The following is a 20,900-nucleotide window of genomic DNA, read 5'->3' as shown; positions in this document are numbered from 1 at the left end:
CCGATATCAACCAGTCGTGGAATTAACACATTATCATGCCTAATTTGGACAACCAGGTATGGTGAAGATAAGGTCATTTTTTTTTAAATTCATAAAATAAAATAAGATAAATAAATTATTGAATAAAAAAAGAAAGTAAAACAATATAAAAACCGTTACATAGAAACTAGTAATTAATGAAAATGAGTAAAATTAACTGTTAAAGGTTAGTACTATTAGTGGACCAGCAGCATGCACAATCAAAAGAGACGTCGGTGACGCTTTACTGAACCATGAGTTGCTTTATTAGAAGCGAGTGTCATTATACAGGACTGCAGTTCCTGGAGGAGGTTAGCTCAAGAAAATGAGGCCCTCCTCCTCACTTGGAGAAGCCAAACCATCAGTTGTTATATGTCATGATCCGTGGCCGGATCATAATAATAATAATAATAATAATAATTAGGGATGTCCGATAATGGGTTTTTGCCGATATCCCGATATTGTCCAACTCTTTAATTACCGATACCGATATCAACCACTCGTGGAATTAACACATTATCATGCCTAATTTGGACAACCAGGTATGGTGAAGATAAGGTCATTTTTTTAAAAATTCATAACATAAAATAAGATAAATAAATTATTGAATAAAAAAGAAAGTAAAACAATATAAAAACAGTTACATAGAAACTAGTAATTAATGAAAATGAGTCAAATTAACTGTTAAAGGTTAGTACTATTAGTGGACCAGCAGCACGCACAATCATGTGTGCTTACGGACTGTATCCCTTGCAGACTGTATTGATATATAATGTAGGAACCAGAATATTAATAACAGAAAGAAACAACCCTTTTGTGTGAATGAGTGTAAATGGGGGAGGGAGGTTTTTTTCGGTTGGTGCACTATATGTAAGTGTATCTTGTGTTTTTTATGTTGATTTATTAAAAAAAACAAAAAAAACAAAAAAAAAACAATACCGATAATAAAAAAAACGATACCGATAATTTCCGATATTACATTTTAAAGCTTTTATCTCTAATAATAATAATAGATTTTATTTGTAAAAATCACTTTACATTGAGTGAACAACCTCAAAGTGCTACAGTGTATTAAAAAAATTAAAATAAAAAGATAATAAAAAATATAAATAAAAATAAAAACTACAACAGCCAAATAGCTATAACTAGTATACATATATCTAAAAAAAAAAAAGGCTTTTTTTTTTTTTTTAAAAGAAGGGGTTTTAAGCCTTTTTTAAAAGCATCCACAGTCTGTGGTGCCCTCAGGTGGTCAGGGAGAACGTTCCACAGAGGATTTGGGGGTGAGTAGTTCTTTGAGGTAGAGGGGGGCATTTCCACGGAGGCACTGGTGGGTTAGTAGGGAGACTTTGAATTCAATCCTGAGTGGAACAGGAAGCCAGTGAAGGGATTTGAGAATTGGTGTGATATGGTCATATTTCTGCACTCTCATCAGGATCCTAGCAGCCCTATTCTGTATGTATTGCAGCTTCTGGATGTTCTTGCTGGGGATCCCGACAAGAAGTGCGTTGCAGTAGTCTAGGATCATGTTTGGTTTAGGTATGTTCTGTTAGTTTTGGACTCCCCTAGTTCCTGTTTGTGCACCTCCTGAGTTTGTTACCATGGCTACTTATGATTTTCACCTGCCTCCGGTGTTCGGGACGCTCACCAGTTTGTAATCAGAGACATTATTTAAGCCTGCCTTTGCCGGTCACTCGGTCTGGCTTCATTGTTTGGGGTATGCAACAGTCACGCAGGTTGATGTCTTGTTTCTAGTTCATGATTTTAGGGCTAAGTTTTGGTCCTTTAGCTTCTCGTGCTAACGGCACGCTTTCTTTTTGTTTGTTTCCTGTTTTTGGTTTAAGCTATGATTCATGACAATAAATCATACTCCTACCTTCACGCTTTGTCCGGAGTGGTCCGTTCTGCATCCCGGGAGAACGACCCCGTTCCAACTTTAAACTGTTCAGCCTGTCTTTTTCTTGACAAATTCCAAAAATTCCCAGATTTACCAGAATTCCATGTTTTCCAGGACATTTTTTCCCATTCAAAATGATTTGGCCATTTTTCAAACTTCCACCATTTCCCCATCTTTCCACCGATTTAAACCATTCAACGTATTCCACTCATCCTGGAAATTCTAACTATTATTTTGCCAAGTTCAAAAAAATTCCAGGAATTCACTTTTTTTCAAACCTTTTTTTGACCCTTTTTTCTGGCGACTACTCCTTCCACATTTTTCATCCCGTCAAAACATTCCTCTTAATCAGGACACAAAAAACGAAGTTGTTTTTTTAACTGGAAAAATTCCCTGTTTTCCCCAAATTCCTGGAATTCCTTAATACCATTTCTCAATTCAACATGTTACTACTTCAACATTTCTCGACCGGTTTGAAAAATTCCAACACCAACCATTTCAACTCATTCAGAACATTCAAGTTTTTTAACATTTTCCAAAAAATTCCCAAATTTCCATGAAATTCCCATTGAAATGAATGGGGACATTTTTCAAACTTAAACAACTCCCACATTTTTCATCCCGTCAAAACGTTCCTCTTAATCAGGACAAAAAACGAAGTTGTTTTTTTAACTGGAAAAATTCCCGGTTTACCCGAAATTCCTGGAATTCCTTAATACCATTTCTCAATTCAACATGTTACTACTTCAACATTTCTCGACCCGTTTGAAAAATTTCAACACCTACCATTTCAACTCATTCAGATCATTCAAGTCTTTTAACATTTTCCCAAAAATTCCAAAATTTCCATGAAATTCCCATTGAAATTAATGGGGACATTTTTCGAACTTACACAACTCCCACATCTTTCATCCCGTCAAAACGTTCCTCTTAATCAGGACAAAAAACGAAGTTGTTTTTTTAACTGGAAAAATTCCCGGTTTACCCGAAATTCCTGGAATTCCTTAATACCATTTCTCAATTCAACATGTTACTACTTCAACATTTCTCGACCCGTTTGAAAAATTTCAACACCTACCATTTCAACTCATTCAGATCATTCAAGTCTTTTAACATTTTCCCAAAAATTCCCAAATTTCCATGAAATTCCCATTGAAATTAATGAGACATTTTTTTAATTTACACAACTCCCACATTTTTCATCCCGTCAAAACGTTCCTCTTAATCAGGACAAAAAACAAAGTTGTTTTTTTAACTGGAAAAATTCCCGGTTTTCCCGAAATTCCTGGAATTCCTTAATACCATTTCTCAATTCAACATGTTACTACTTCAACATTTCTCGACCGGTTTGAAAAATTCCAACACCAACCATTTCAACTCATTCAGATCATTCAAGTCTTTTAACATTTTCCCAAAAATTCCCAAATTTCCATGAAATTCCCATTGAAATGAATGAGGACATTTTTCAAACTTACACAACTCCCACATTTTTAATCCCGTCAAAACGTTCCTCTTAATCAGGACAAAAAACGAAGTTGTTTTTTGAACTGGAAAAATTCCCGGTTTTCCCGAAATTCCTGGAGTCCTTAATACCATTCCTCAATTCAACATGTTACTACTTCAACATTTCTCGACCAGTTTGAAAAATTCCAACACCAACCATTTCAACTCATTCAGATCATTCAAGTCTTTTAACATTTTCCCCAAAATTCCCAAATTTCCATGAAATTCTCATTGAAATGAATGGGGACATTTTCAAACTTACACAACTCCCACATTTTTCATCCCGTCAAAACGTTCCTCTTAATCAGGACACAAAAAACGAAGTTGTTTTTTTAACTGGAAAAATTCCCGGTTTTCCCCAAATTCCTGGAATTCCTTAATACCATTTCTCAATTCAACATGTTACTACTTCAACATTTCTCGACCGGTTTGAAAAATTCCAACACCAACCATTTCAACTCATTCAGAACATTCAAGTCTTTTAACATTTTCCAAAAAATTCCCAAATTTCCATGAAATTCCCATTGAAATGAATGGGGACATTTTTCAAACTTACACAACTCCCACATTTTTCATCCCGTCAAAACGTTCCTCTTAATCAGGACAAAAAACGAAGTTGTTTTTTTAACTGGAAAAATTCCCGGTTTTCCCGAAATTCCTGGAATTCCTTAATACCATTTCTCAATTCAACATGTTACTACTTCAACATTTCTCGACCGGTTTGAAAAATTCCACCACCAACCATTTCAACTCATTCAGATCATTCAAGTCTTTTAACATTTTCCAAAAAATTCCCAAATTTCCATGAAATTCCCATTGAAATGAATGGGGACATTTTTCAAACTTACACAACTCCCACATTTTTCATCCCGTCAAAACGTTCCTCTTAATCAGGACACAAAAAACGAAGTTGTTTTTTTAACTGGAAAAATTGCCGGTTTTCCCGAAATTCCTGGAATTCCTTAATACCATTTCTCAATTCAACATGTTACTACTTCAACATTTCTCGACCGGTTTGAAAAATTCCAACACCAACCATTTCAACTCATTCAGATCATTCAAGTCTTTTAACATTTTCCAAAAAATTCCCAAATTTCCATGAAATTCCCATTGAAATGAATGGGGACATTTTTCAAACTTACACAACTCCCACATTTTTCATCCCGTCAAAACGTTCCTCTTAATCAGGACACAAAAAACGAAGTTGTTTTTTTAACTGGAAAAATTCCCGGTTTTCCCGAAATTCCTGGAATTCCTTAATACCATTTCTCAATTCAACATGTTACTACTTCAACATTTCTCGACCGGTTTGAAAAATTCCAACACCAACCATTTCAACTCATTCAGATCATTCAAGTCTTTTAACATTTTCCAAAAAATTCCCAAATTTCCATGAAATTCCCATTGAAATGAATGGGGACATTTTTCAAACTTACACAACTCCCACATTTTTCATCCCGTCAAAACGTTCCTCTTAATCAGGACAAAAAACGAAGTTGTTTTTTGAACTGGAAAAATTCCCGGTTTTCCCGAAATTCCTGGAATTCCTTAATACCATTTCTCAATTTGTCTTTTTCTTGAAAAATTCCAAAAATTCCCAGATTTCCCAGAATTCCAGGTTTTACGGGACATTTTTTCCCATTCAAAATGATTTGGCCATTTTTCAAACTTCCACCATTTCCACGTTTTTCCACCGATTCAAACCATTCAATGTATTCCACTCATCCTGGAAATTCGAACTATTATTTTGCCAAGTTCAAAAAAATTCCAGGAATTCCCAGAATTCACTTTTTTTCAAAACCTTTTTTTGACCCTTTTTTTCTGGCGACTACTCCTTCCACATTTTTCATCCCGTCAAAACGTTCCTCTTAATCAGGACACAAAAAACGAAGTTGTTTTTTTAACTGGAAAAATTCCCTGTTTTCCCAAAATTCCTGGAATTCCTTAATACCATTTCTCAATTCAACATGTTACTACTTCAACATTTCTCGACCGGTTTGAAAAATTCCAACACCAACCATTTCAACTCATTCAGATCATTCAAGTCTTTTAACATTTTCCCAAAAATTCCCAAATTTCCATGAAATTCCCATTGAAATGAATGGGGACATTTTTCAAACTTACACAACTCCCACATTTTTCATCCGATTCAAACCGTTCCAGCTCCAAAATATTCAGCCTGTTCAAAATTGTGTGCTCTCTTTCAACACTTAAAAATAAATTCCCAGATTTCCAAAAATTCCCAGTTTTCAGGGACATTTTCCCCAATTTAAAAATGAATTGTCCATTTTTCTACCTATTCCAAACCATTCCAACATCAACACATTCCACTCATCCAACTAACACTTTCCCAAGTTCTAAACCAAATTCCATTTTCCCTGGAAATTCAAACTCTTCAACATTCAAACTATTCTTGTCAGCATTTCAGTTCAACTTCAACATTGGATTATTCACACGCAATTCCTTCAGGAATTGCCTTGTGTAGTTGAAGACAACTCCAGTTAGACACAATGTATGATTATACAAAAATGCAAATGTATTGACGCTGGTGATATCGCCTTGTCTCTGCTCTGTCTGCGTCATGGCGGTGTTCGGCCTTGGCAGTCAGCAGGCCGAGTCTGGACACAAACACTGATACCAGACACTTCAGCACAATTGATAATAATTATAGTAACGGCCCTTAAGCATAAAAGTTGTGTGATAATTATATACATCATTATTCTAACAAGTGTAACGTTGTTGTTGTTCCCTCTGCACGTGCAGCAATGCGACCAAGGCTCGGAGAGAAACCGGAGCCGACATTTACTCCGGCCCCCCGCCGCGGAGGGCGCCACCTGTCCGGAGATGGTGCAGTCGGAGACCTGCATACTGAACAGCACCTGCTTCACTTACCTGTACCAGGTCTCAGGTGGGAAGGTTTACCCAGACAGGAAAAAAAAGCTCATTTTCAATTTAACAAGCGTTGAAGTTGGTGTCATCGAGACAAAAGTATTGGGACACCTTGCTGCGACACCGGTGGTGTCCAAACTACGGCCCGAGGGCCACCGTGTTCAGTTTGGGCCACGGGACGTCACACGATTGACAAGAATTTTAAATATCTGACAGTATAATTGATGCCAGCCTGCCGCCATCTTGCTGACATCATCAATAATTCAGGTTGATGACCGTGAATTAGACCAGGGGTCAGCAACCCAAACCGTTGAAAGAGCCAAATTGGACCAAAAATACCAAAAACTAATCTGTCGGGAGCCTCAAAAAATTAAAAGTCTTACAAAAGTGTTATAATGAAGGCAACATATGATGTAAGTGTCTATATTAGCTGTATTAGCTTACTATCAAAATGATTTTAAAAGTCTCTTATAAGTGTTATAATGAAGGCAACACATGACGTAAGTGTCTATATTAGCTGTGTTAGCCTACTATCAAAATTACTTTAAAAGTCTCTTATAAGGGTTATAATGAAGGCAACACATGACGTGTCTATATTAAATATGTTAGCCTACTATCAAAATGACTTTAAAAGTCTTATATAAATGTTATAATGAAGGCAACACATGATGTAAGTGTCTATATTAGCTATATTAGCCTACTATGAAACTGACTTTAAAAGTCTTATATAAGTGTTATAATAAATGCAACACATGATGTAAGTGTCTATTTTAGCTGTATTAGCCTACTATCAAAATGACTTTAAAAGTCTTATATAAGTGTTATAATAAATGCAACACATGTTGTAAGTGTCTATATTAGCCTACTATCAAAATGACTTTAAAAGTCGTATATAAGTGTTATAATGAAGGCAATACATGACGTAAGGGTCTATATTAGCTATATTAGCCTACTATCAAAATGACTTTAAAAGTCTTATATAAGTGTTATAATGAAGGCAACACATGATGTAAGTGTCTATTTTAGCCTACTATCAAAATGACTTTAAAAGTCGTATATAAGTGTTATAATAAATGCAACACATGTTGTAAGTGTCTATATTAGCCTACTATCAAAATGACTTTAAAAGTCGTATATAAGTGTTATAATGAAGGCAATACATGACGTAAGGGTCTATATTAGCTATATTAGCCTACTATCAAAATGACTTTAAAAGTCTTATATAAGTGTTATAATGAAGACAACACATGATGTAAGTGTCTATTTTAGCTGTATTAGCCTACTATCAAAATGACTATGTGTTGCATGCTGACGCAAATATATATATAGTTATTTTACATGCAGTCTGCAGTTTTTTAACCTAATGCGGCCCCCAAGTGAAAAGTTAGGACACCCCTCTGCTACCCATGTACAGTACAGGGGTTTTTATCGCAAGTGTGTGTGTGTGTGTGTGTGTGTGTGTGTGTGTGTGTGTGTGTGTGTGTGTGTGTGTGTGTGTGTGTGTGTGTGTTTATTGCAGAATGGAGCACATGTCGGCTGAGTGAAAATGCCGTCTGTGGTCAGGGTTCCAGGCAGCGACTTCTCGATTGTGTCCGCAGCGATGGGAAGATGGTGGCGTCGCAAGCGTGTGAGCAGGTAACATTTTTGAAGCTGGAGGAAAGTCTCCATCCAATGTCACATACGGACTATCCCACTAAATTAGTGCCTTTTTTGTTGTTGTAACTACCTCCAAATAATAGTACTTCTCTGCAACTCTAAAAGCTTATTGATGCATCTCAGGCAAGTCATTTCATTTATGACAAAGTTACACCCTTGTGTGGTGTTCGGGTCTGTGGGACCCGTTTTCATTTTTTTTTATTCAAAAAAAATGATACGATTAATTAATTTTTCAAACTGAGACACACTGACTTTGGCTCATTTTCTGTGAAGAACATATATCAGAGTACATATTTAATGACCGCTCACCATACACCCCCCCTACACATTTATATTACATATAAGATGTCCGGGTCTACTGGACCCGGGGCTAATAGAAGTGTGGAAATTGATGGGTTTTTTTTAGGATTTTTAGAGGGTTTTTTTTGGGGGGTGGGGGGGGGGGCACATTTGACATGTGTTTAACGTTTCATTGTTCATTGAATATGTCAAGAAAAGAAATGAATAAACAAATGTTAAAAAACTGAAAAATCATTAGGGCAGTGGTCCCTAACTACGGCTCGTCTAAAATCTGGAAATCTGGCCCGTGGGAAGTCCAATGTAAAAAAATAAAATAAAATAAAATAATTATATATATATATTATTTTTGTTTTATAATTTTTTTTTTTTTACTATTATTTTTTAATTTGTCCTTTCTCGCCAATTCATCAATGCGTTTTCTACCACTAGTTTCTACCACTTGTTACTCTTGCGGTCTCCTGGCCGCTCAAATATATATATATATATATATATATATTTTTTTTTAAATTATATATATATACTGTATATATATATATATATATATATATATATATATATATATATATATATATATATATATATATATATATATATATATATATATATATATATATAATATTATGAATATTTATATATATATATATTTTTTTTTTTTTAAATTATATATATATTATGTATGTATATACATATGTATATATATATAATATTATGAATATTTATATATATATATATATATATATTTATATTATATATATATATATATATATATATATATATATATATATATATATATATATATATATATATATATATATATATATATATATATATATATATATATATATATGTATATATATATATATATATATATATATCAATAAACATTTATATATATATATATATTTATTTATTTATTTATTTTATATATATATATATAAATATGTATATATATATCAATAAACATTTTTATATATAAATATATATATATATATATATATATATATATATATATATATATATATATATATATATATATATATATATATATATATATATATATATATATATATAGATATAGATATATAATATTATGAATATTTATATATATATATATATATATATATATATTTTATATATATATACATATATATATATATAAATATGTGTATATATATATCAATAAACATTTTTATATATATAAATATTCATAATATTTTATATATATATATATATATATATATATATATATATATATATATATATATATATATATATATATATATTTATATATATAATATTATGAATATTTATATATATGCATATATATATATATATATATAATATTATGAATATTTATATATATATAATATTATGAATATTTATATATATATATATATATATATATATATATATATATATATATATATATATATATATATATATATATATATATATATATGTATATATATATATATATATATATATATATATATATATATATATATATATATATATATATATATATATATATATATATTTTTTTTTTTTTTTTATATATATATATATCAATAAACATTTATATATATATGTATATATATAGCCCGACCCCAGGCCACATTTTTTTAACCCAATGCGGCCCCTGGGTCAAAAAGTTTGGGGACCCCTGAGTTAGGGTAACAGATCTGAGTGAAAATTGTACCTCAAGTGTTGTTTTTTAACATAAAAATAAATGTCATATATTGTTGGTATCAGGTTTATCACACATGAGTAAAAAAATAACATTTCTGAAGGATTTCAATTACATTTCATGATAAATTCTCATTTCAAGAAGTGGAGACAAGGAAACGAATTCCAGTTTTCCAGTAGTTTGAAATATTATTTGACATTGTCTTTATTAAATATGCATTCAGATCACTTTGCTTGTTAAAAAACAGTTTTACAGATATTCTTATTTGTACCGAATCAGTGGAATGGCCCTTATTTTGACTTGAATCACACTGTTGTTACTGAGGGAATTGTTAGTCAAAGAAATGAAAGTGTCTTTTATGTTTGCATACCCATATGTGTCCCGTATATAAACAAGAGAGAATTCTAGAACGGCAGTACATTGAAGTGGCAGCATTTCATTAAAGATAAATGTAGTCCTCCCTGGTGTTTGCTCTCACTCATAATGCAGCCTTGTTGCCTTTGTCTCCAACAAGCAGGGTCTTTGGGATTGAAAAAAAACAACATTTTAGACGTAGAAAATATTGGGTTCAAGTTCGATAATCTGCAGCAGCTGCTGCCTTTCTCAGCGGTGTGTTTAAAGGAACCTGTAAAAGATCCCAAAAGCACCGTTAATGTGGCATCTACAGATTGTGGAGCGCAGCCAGGGCCGGCCCGTGGCATAGGCCGTATAGGCAAATGCTAAGGGCGCCGTCCATCAGGGGGCGCCACACCAGTGCCACAAATGTTGGAGAAAAAAAAAAAAAAAAAAGTTGGTACTATTATTTCTAAATACAAAAAATAATCCCACGTCAATTAAAATGCAAAGTAAAGCCTATTTAATAGAAATATTATTTGTTACAACATTACTCCACCCCCCCCCCCCCCCAACCCCCCCACCCCCTGCACGGTGCGCCCCCTCCCTTCCCGTATCATGACTCTTACCACATAAAAAAAATCAACACAAGATGTCAAAACGGCCAAAACTGTCAGGTGCCCAGGGAAGAAAAAAGACAAAAGAAGAGGAGAAACGAGAAAAAGACAGAGGTAGCAGGTAGGTAACGTTAGCCTACATGAAAGTATTTGTCTTTTACAGAATGTGATAGTAACCTGGCTTTTTAGCATTAAGCTAATGTCACATGATTCGGCAATTGCTAATCAATAAATAGCTAGTTCTGTTTTAACGTCGGGTTAATATTGTGGAGGGGGCTAAATTGTTATGGAAAATGATAATGTAACGTTAGGAAATTACAGTACTCCCACCTTACATTCCTCAGGGACATTTGTATTAGATCTTTTAAGCAGGTGTTTTTTGTTTACATTGTTATTGCCTTCTGGTTAGCTAATGTTTGCCCTGCAGGTAATAGTCACTTTTCCACCCCTTTATATATTAGGTATAGTTGTAAGCTTAGTTGTTAAAGTGCACATCATTAGTGTTAATTAAGCAATATCACATGAGAGGGAATGCTGTTTTTTAATTTGAGCACTGCTGTGATTCGGTTAAAGATAATCATAACATAACATTCTCATATAATATGTTAATTTGCTTTCTTTAAGTAAAAAAAAAGGTCAAAGACAAAGCTATTCGGTTTCTTGTGAGTATATACACTTCACTGCCGATGTGAGGGGGCGCCACCTAAAATCTTGCCCAGGGCGCCAGATTGGTTAGGGCCAGGCCTGAGCGCAGCCAGGGGGTGGTGTTTGCAAAACACCGTGACCTCTTATAGGAACCTTCATTTCCCGATGACATTGAAGTGCGCTTAAAGGACGACTCATAAACGCTAAACAAAGATCGTAAGGTTTGCGCATGTTGGCGGGGGTTTGCACGCATGCCTCTGTTCACGGGCTTTTGCAGTCTGACTATGTGGTATTGTCATTTAGACCAGTGTTTTTCAACCTTTTTGGAGCCAAGGCACATTTTTGGCGTTGAAAAAATGCGGAGGCACACCACCAGCAGAAATCATAAACTCAGTTGACAGTTAAAAGTTGTCGCAATTGTTGGATATGACTTTAAACCATAACCAACTATGTATCAATATAGCTCTTGTCTCAAAGTAGGTGTACTGTCACCACCTGTCACATCACACCGTGACTTATTTTGAGTTTTTTGCTGTTTTCCTGTGTGTAGTGTTTTACTTCTTGTCTTGCGCTCCTATTTTGGTGGCTTTTTCTCTTTTGTTGGTATTTTCCTGTAGCAGTTTCGTGTCTTATATTTCCCGCATCTACTTTGTTTTAGCAATCAAGAATATTTCAGTTGTTTTTATCCTTCTTGGTGGGGACATTGTTGATTGTCATGTCATGTTCGGATGTACACTGTGGACGCCGTCTTTGCTCCACAGTAAGTTTTTGCTGTCGTCCAGCATTCTGTTTTTGTTTACTTTGTAGCCAGTTCAGTTTTACTTTCGTTCTGCATAGCCTTCCCTAAGCTTCAATGCCTTTTCTTAAGGGCACTCACCTTTTGTTTGTTTTTGGTTTAAGCATAAGACACATTTTTACCTGCATTTACAAAGCAATTAGCTACCGGCTGCTACCTACTGATATGGAAGAGTATCACACAGTCACTCTGCCGAGCTTTAGACACTCAACAACAACACATCATTTGCAGACTATAATTACTGGTTTGCAAAAAAATGTTTTTAACCCATCCATCCATCCATTTTCTACCGCTTGTCCCTTTTGGGGTCGCCAAATATGTGAAATTAGATAATCTCCCACGGCACACCAGACTGTATCTCACGACATGCCGCGGCACAGTGGTTGAAAAACACTGATTTAGACATTGAGTCAAGCTCCTCCCCCTCAGGCTGCGAGGAAACACAAAACAAGGTCAAATTAAGAATTGTTTGAATTAAGGGCTGCACAAAAACATTGATGCATATCCGAATCCCGATTGTTACTCATCCCGATTCCAAATCAATTCTTAATTTTCAAAAAAACTTTAAAAAAAAAAAAATTTACACATTGGTACTTACCCACATACATACAGTAGGTACTCAGGTTGTACAGTATACTAGTACTACACATACTAGTATAGTACCGCGATACTAATGAATCATATTAAGTACTATACCGCCTCTAAAAAGACATATGTTTAATGTACCCTAAGAATTTGTTAAAATGAAGCCAATATTGCAATTTTTGGTGGTCCCCTTTATTTAGAAAAGTATTGGTACGGGACAACACTAATAGGTACATACGCTCCTATGTACATATACATTCACTGTACAAACATACACATACACATACTGTACATACACATTCACTGTACAAACATACATATACACACACTGTACATATACATTCACTGTACAAACATACATATACACATAGTGTACATATACATTCACTGTACAAACATACATATACACATACATGTACATATACAAGAACATATATACATGCATACACTCATGCATATAATCAGGTTACATCAAACATATTAACGTTGTTGCCCTAGGGGAAACTGGGTAAAACACAGCACACTGACACAGTTTAACCTATTGTTGCAATAACAATCTACAAGGTTAATACAGGTTGCTTCTCTTTCTTTCCCCCCAATGATCTGCTTTCTTTTGTATTTCAAGTTATCATAACATTTATTTATTGTTGCATTTGACACAATTGTATTGTTGATAATAAAGGTAATTATTGTTGTTATTCAATTTAAATTAAGGGCTGCACAAAAACATGACGCACACCCGAATTGTGATTGTTACTCATCCCGATTCCAAATCGATTATTAATTTTCAAAAATCGATTTAAGAAAATAAAAATAAATTAGACATGGGTACTTACCCACATACATACACAAATACAGTACATAAGTACACAAATGCGGTGCATACATACACAAATAGAGTACATAATAACACAAATACAGTGCAAAAATACACACATAGAATATATAAATACACACGCATATTCAATGTACAAACATACATATACACATATTGTACATATACAAGTACATATGCATACATACACACATGCATATAATCAGGTTTCATCAAACATAAATTAACGTTGTTGCCCTAGGGTAAACTGGGTAACACACGGCACACTGACAAAGCTTAACCTAGTGTTACTATAACAATCTACAAGGTTAATACAGTTTGCTTCTCTTTCTTCCCCCCCAATGATCTGCTTTCTTTTGTATTTCAAGTTATCATAACATTTATTTATTGTTGCATTTGAAACAATTGTATTGTTGATATTAGAGGTAATTATTGTTATCATTCATTATTAATAGCACTATTTTTGTTGGTATTTGTATTGCTCCATTTGAAGTGTAATAATGCTCTTTGTCATTTCTGTATTATTTATATTAACTTCACTAACTGCTATCACTTTTACTATCATATTTGTACTTATCCTATTTGTTGTTGTTGTTGTTGTCTCTCTGTCTTATCCCCTTGTTATAAGAATCCATTTTTAAATGTGTTTTTAGGCCATTTCAATGCAATCAGAGGGAATTTTTCCTAACCTTTTTTGAAAAGGTTTAATTATAATTATTATACCAAATAATACATTGTGAGAATCAATTTTAATCAAGAATTATGCTGAATCAAGAATCCATTCTGAATCGAATCCTGAACCCAGGAATTGAATCGAATTGTTAGGTACCCAACGATTCACACTTCTAATGTTCACCTAATTGTGGCGTGTGTATAATAACACAGACGTGCGACATGCGGTGACATAAACGCTGGTATATGACAGTGTGTTGGTGTACCTATTGTTGTGACCAGGTGAATCTATATAATGTTGATGACGTTTATTTTTGACCGTGTCTGGAAAAAAAAAAGGTCGACAACTTCACAATATATTTCTAAACCGTGTATATTTTCGTGGTTTCAATTGCAATCTGAGAACGCCGCCGGAATCGAACATCTTGCAGGGAGATAAAAAAAAAAAAAAATAGATTACAAATGTGAGCGTGGAGCAAAGATTACAGCAAAGCATATCAAATACATCGAGACCACAAGGAAGACTTTGTTTTATTAGTGCTGCTTTGCTCTTTTCTGTTCAGTTTGGCCTGCTCACCGGGTGGAAGTTGGTGGAGAGCTGCGTGATCGATTGTCCTTTCAGCTGTGTACTCTCTGATTGGTCGCCATGGGGACAGTGCTCACACACCTGTGGGAGCCAAGGTACAGTTCATGGAAACATCAAACAAATAGCATCTCTTTCGATGGGAATGGAGACTGAATGAACACCGACAGCCGACCCCATTTGTTTACATGCATGTGTATGTGTGTATATATATATATATATATATATATATATATATATATATATATATATATATATATATATATATATATATATATATATATATATATATATATATATATATATATATATATATATATATATATATGTATGTATGTATGTGTATGTATATATATGTATGTATATATATGTATGTATATGTATGTATGTATGTATGTATGTATGTATATATACATGTATGTATGTATGTATGTATGTATATATACATGCATGCATGTATATATACAAGTATGTATGTATACATACATGTATATATGTATATACATATATACGTATATATGTATATACACACATGTATATATATATATATGTGTGTATATATGAGTATATATGTGTATACATGTATACATATATATACACATATATATGTATGTATATATGTATATATGTGTATATATGAGTATATATGTGTATACATGTATACATATATATACATATGTATATATATATATATACATTATATACACATATATACGTGTGTATATATGTTTATTTATATATATATATATACATATATATATATATACACATATATACGTGTGTATATATGTTGATATATATATATATATATATATATATATATATATATATATATATATATATATATATATATATATATATATATATATATATATATATATACGTGTGTATATATGTTTATATACATATATGTATACATATATATGTATATGTGTATACATATATATGTATATGTGTATACATATATATCACAAATATATATATATATATATATGTATGTATATACGCGTGTGTATATATATATACGTATATACTGTATATGTGCATATATATATGTCTATGTATGAATATATGTATATATATATATATATATATATATATATATATATATATATATATATATATATTTATTAAATATATATATATATATATATATATATATATATATATATAATGTATGTATGCGTACATATTTATGTATATATATATATGTATGTATGTACTGTATGTGTGTATATATATTTATTTATTTTATACATACATATGTATATATACATATACACATTTTACTTGACATTATACGATACCACATTAAAAAAACAGTTTTATTCTCTTCCCCATTATGCCTTCATGACTAACTAAATAATGCACTGTCATTAATTAAAGATACAGGGTATCAAAAATACAATCGGCGGTTGCTTGAAAAGATCCATGTTCCCACCAGGTGCGTCCTACACCAGGTAATGACTAGAACCTGGATGCATGCATCATTTGCCAGGCCCGTCTGAATCCAATCTGCGGCAGAGAGCGTGTCACTCTTTTAATTGAAAAGAGTCGCCGGTATCTTCCCAAGTTCATTAATTTTAATTTGACATTGGCTGCCTCTCTCGCCATTAGCGGCGCTTGTAAACTCACTCCCGCTTCTGTGTCGCCGTTGCCGGGACACACTCGCAGCTGTGTGAAACACGGCCCAGGCTTCCGACAAACGCCGAGATCGTGTCCTGTCAGGGAGAGTTTGTGTTACTTTTGGAAAGCTGGCGGCAAGTATTTTCTAGACGGGGGCCGCAGATCAAGGCCGGGGCCCTGAATAACGACCTCTCCTCTCTCGCTTCTCTAACGAGTCCAACTACTTCCTTTTTCTTTTCAGCCGTTCCTCAAACTTCTGCGCTGGCAAATTATTCAGGAGTCACGTGCGCAAAGCACTTGTGCTCGGAGGCCGTTTGACACGAGCATTAATGATGAAACAGATGAAAAGTGCTGTTGCGCTAATTCCTCTTGTCTCAAGTAAAACATGGCGTGGGGGGGGGGGGGGGGGAAGGAAGGCGTAGGCGCGCCTGCTTTCTTTCCTGTGAATATGTTACAAAGTTTTTCATGGCGCAGTTTTATTTCCTCTTAAGATCAAGATCCAAGATGCTTTATTATTGTCCATTCTTTAACATAAGAACGGAAATTTCATTTTCGGCACAGTCCCACTAAGAGCAGACGTACGTTACAAGGGGGACAAGACGGGATTGCCAACGGATCAGCCACTTACGGCGCTCCTTAAAAAAGGTGGGAAAAAGGTGACATTGGGAAAGGGGGAAGAGTAAAAAAAAGTATCAGTCGAAGGCTGGACCCTCCAGACATGATACATGTAATCACAACAACTCGCAACAGAGGGGGGGGGTTGGGGCCCTGGAGGCCGGCTGCCACTATAAAGCGCTACTCAGCCGTCCACAACCCCGAAGAGGAATTAAGCAGTGGTGAAGGCGTTGATTGGGACAGGGGCGGGTGCGTGCATGTATGCCCAATTAACATGGGTGAGATGTTGAAATGTTTTTGTGGACTGGGGCCGATCTCAAAGTTCGACACCAGGTGTTATTGAAAAAAAAGGAAGGTCAAAAGCGTCCATCGTCGAGGAGTCCTCGGGGGAGTTTTTCAGAGTAGTCTGTTCCTGATAGCGTCAAGGCCATTCGAAGGTGTCAGGGCTTGGTAAAAAGGATTGGACTCAGATGCAGAGTAGGGAACTTGACAGGCTTTTATTTTGGCAGCTTCCTTTCACCTCCAAAGTCAAGGAATACAATTTTATATTTAACCAAAAAAACTAATCGACGGAAAAAGGTTCCAAAAAATAGGAACAGCTGAACATCACTCCGAACGGAGGAAAACACAAAACCAAAGACGAACTATAATTGGCGCAGTATATGCTATAAAATGTATTAACAAAAAAACGCTCCAACAGGAGGAAGAAGTAACAGCTATGAAAAATTCTACACTATCTTATCTAATAAAGTTTAACAAAAATAGTCGCTCAAAAAATTGAGGAAAATAACTGATAACTTACCACTTCGGCTGAATAAAGTCCATCCATCCATCCATCCATCCATTTTCTACCGCTTATTCCCTTCGGGGTCGCGGGGGGGCGCTGGAGCCTAACTCAGCTACAATCGGGCGGAAGGCGGGGTACACCCTGGACAAGTCGCCACCTCATATAACAAAAAATCACTCTGCTGAGGAGGAAAAAGGAAAACTCAAAATAGCCACGAAGGGATTCAAGAACAAGGAACATAAGCAGGAGACAAGGCAAGGCATGGACATGGGCATGGACGCTAGATAGTACGAATGAACGAGACAATCTGGCACAGAACAAAGGGAGGAGTGGGCTTATAAGACACATGAGGATAATAGGGAACAGGTGGAAACAATCAGGGAACAGGGATGACGTCAGACTGATGACACGAAAGGAAGGGCAAGTGACCTGAAACGAGAGGAGAGTTACTTTTCAAACTAAAACATGCAAATCACAAGACAGAAAAAACCAAGGCAAGACATCCCTCACCGCGGTGTGACAGAAGGAGTCAAATCGTAGATTAAGATGTTGTTTTCTTCGAGCAGTCAAAACAATGACATTCTTGCTCTGTGTCCGTGCTGGTTCTCTCAAATTCAATTTAATTCTTCCTTCTCAGCAAGCTTCTCCATGATGAGATCCATTTTGCGAATAAAATCAGAAATCGCCACAGTCTGTGTTCCCACAGCCCGACCCAATCCTTCCATTGCGACGAACAGCCGTTGGGCTCCTTGAGTGGCTGCCATCGTCTTCTGAATTTGACGATACACCAGAGCAATGCCTAGCCCAATCAGCAGGTGCCCCGCGATCACGGTTCCAAATAGGTAGATGTCTTCCACGTCCTCGATGGAAAGGACTGAGAGGCACATGATTCTCCATTTATCCCAGGAGTCTCTCACGTACCCCGCAGCAATAATGGTTCCATCAGGGCAGCCAGGCTCCTTGTCGAAAAGACTTTGTCAATTGCGTCGAGAGTCCAGCTGATCATATCCATGTTTGATGTTTAGATTTGAGGACAGCGTAAAGAAAGAGGCTTCAAAAAAGTTCAGACAGGGAGCGGAGAAAAATGCGACCGCCCTCACCAAAAGGCAAGACAGAAAGACCCAGATCCAGACCTAACAATAATCATTTTGCTTGACCTTTTATGCAAACATTAGGGCTGTCAAACATAACCAGTTAACTCATGATTACCTTATTTTCCGGACTATAGACTATATCTAATTTTAAAAAGAAAAATATATTGTTGTATATATTGGTCGCACTGGACTATACGTCGCAGAGAAAAAAACGTGAATTGAGTTATTTACACAGAAAGATTTTTTTTACATACTGTGGGGGGTGTGGCCTGCGGCTCTGCAGCGAAGATAAATATAAGAATAGTATTCTTCCATCTGCTCCTTTCTGATCATGGAAATGTATAAGAAACAAAAAAACAATGAAAGTGTCAACAGTATATGGCTTGTATATATGCATTTTCATTAGAGATGTCCGATATTATCGGCCGATAAGTGCTTTAAAATGTAATATCGGAAATTATCGGTATCGTTTTTTTTTATTATCGGTATCGTTTTTTGTTTTTTTTTGCTTTTTTATTAAATCAACATAAAAAACACAAGATACACTTACAATTAGTGCACCAACCCAAAAAACCTCCCTCCCCCATTTACACTCATTCATACAAAAAGGTTGTTTCTTTCTGTTATTAATATTCTGGTTCCTACATTATATATCAATATATATCAATACAGTCTGCAAGGGATACAGTCCGTAAGCACACATGATTGTGCGTGCTGCTGGTCCACTAACAGTACTAACTTTTACCAGTTAATTTTACTCATTTTCATTAATTACTAGTTTCTATGTAACTGTTTTTATTAGAGATGTCCGATAATATCGGCCTGCTGATATTATCGCCCGATATATGCGTTAAAATGTAATATCGGAAATTATCGTATCGTTTTTTTTATTATCGGTATCGTTCTTTTTTTTTTTTTTTTTTTTTTTTTTATTAAATCAACATAAAAAACACAAGATACACTTACAATTAGTGCACCAACCCAAAAAACTAAAATACTAACAATATATATCAATACAGTCTGCAAGGGATACAGTCCGTAAGCACACATGATTGTGCGTGCTGCTGCTCCACTAATAGTACTAACTTTTACCAGTTAATTTTACTCATTTTCATTAATTACTAGTTTCTATGTAACTGTTTTTATATTGTTTTACTTTCTTTTTTATTCAAGAAAATGTTTATTATTTTATTAATTTTTTTAAAAAGTACCTTATCTTCACCATACCTGGTTGTCCAAATTACGCATAATAATGTGTTAATTCCACGACTGCATATATCGGTTGATATCGGTATCGGTTGATATCGGTATCGATAATTAAAGAGTTGGACAATATCGGAATATCGGATATCGGCAAAAAGCCATTATCGGACATCCCTAGTTTTTATATTGTTTTACTTTCTTTTTTATTCAAGAAAATGTTTTTAATTGATTTATTTTATTTTTTATTTTTTTAAAAAGCAACTTATCTTCACCATACCTGGTTGTCCAAATTAGGCATAATAATGTGTTAATTCCACGACTATATATATTGGTATCAGTTGATATCGGTATCAGTAATTAAGAGTTGGACAATATCGGAATATCGGATATCGCCAAAAAAGCCATTATCGGACATCCCTAATTTTCATGAAAGGAATACAAAGAAATGATGAATGAATGAAAGTGGGGTGTACCAGGACCGGCTTCGAGATTAGCGACAGGTGCGTAGATGGCACACCTGGGCCTGCTTATCTAATCACCTGTCACTCTGTTAAAAGGC

At 34.5% G+C, this 20,900-nt stretch overlaps 1 protein-coding gene across 1 annotated transcript in view; it reads left to right on the top strand.

Moving 5' to 3' along the window:
• LOC133663705 (thrombospondin type-1 domain-containing protein 7B-like) overlaps positions 1 to 20,900 on the top strand; it is a 153,038-nt gene that overhangs the window by 84,123 nt on the left and 48,015 nt on the right. The window contains exons 5-7 of the mRNA XM_062068388.1: positions 6,182 to 6,326; positions 7,827 to 7,942; positions 14,997 to 15,114. Of these exons, the coding sequence (XP_061924372.1) occupies positions 6,182 to 6,326; positions 7,827 to 7,942; positions 14,997 to 15,114 (379 nt within the window). The remainder of the gene's footprint in view (positions 1 to 6,181; positions 6,327 to 7,826; positions 7,943 to 14,996; positions 15,115 to 20,900) is intronic.

The sequence above is a fragment of the Entelurus aequoreus genome, linkage group LG13 (assembly GCF_033978785.1).
Source record: "Entelurus aequoreus isolate RoL-2023_Sb linkage group LG13, RoL_Eaeq_v1.1, whole genome shotgun sequence".
In the NCBI taxonomy this organism is placed as follows: domain Eukaryota; kingdom Metazoa; phylum Chordata; class Actinopteri; order Syngnathiformes; family Syngnathidae; genus Entelurus; species Entelurus aequoreus.
This window is presented reverse-complemented; position numbering and strand designations above follow the sequence as displayed.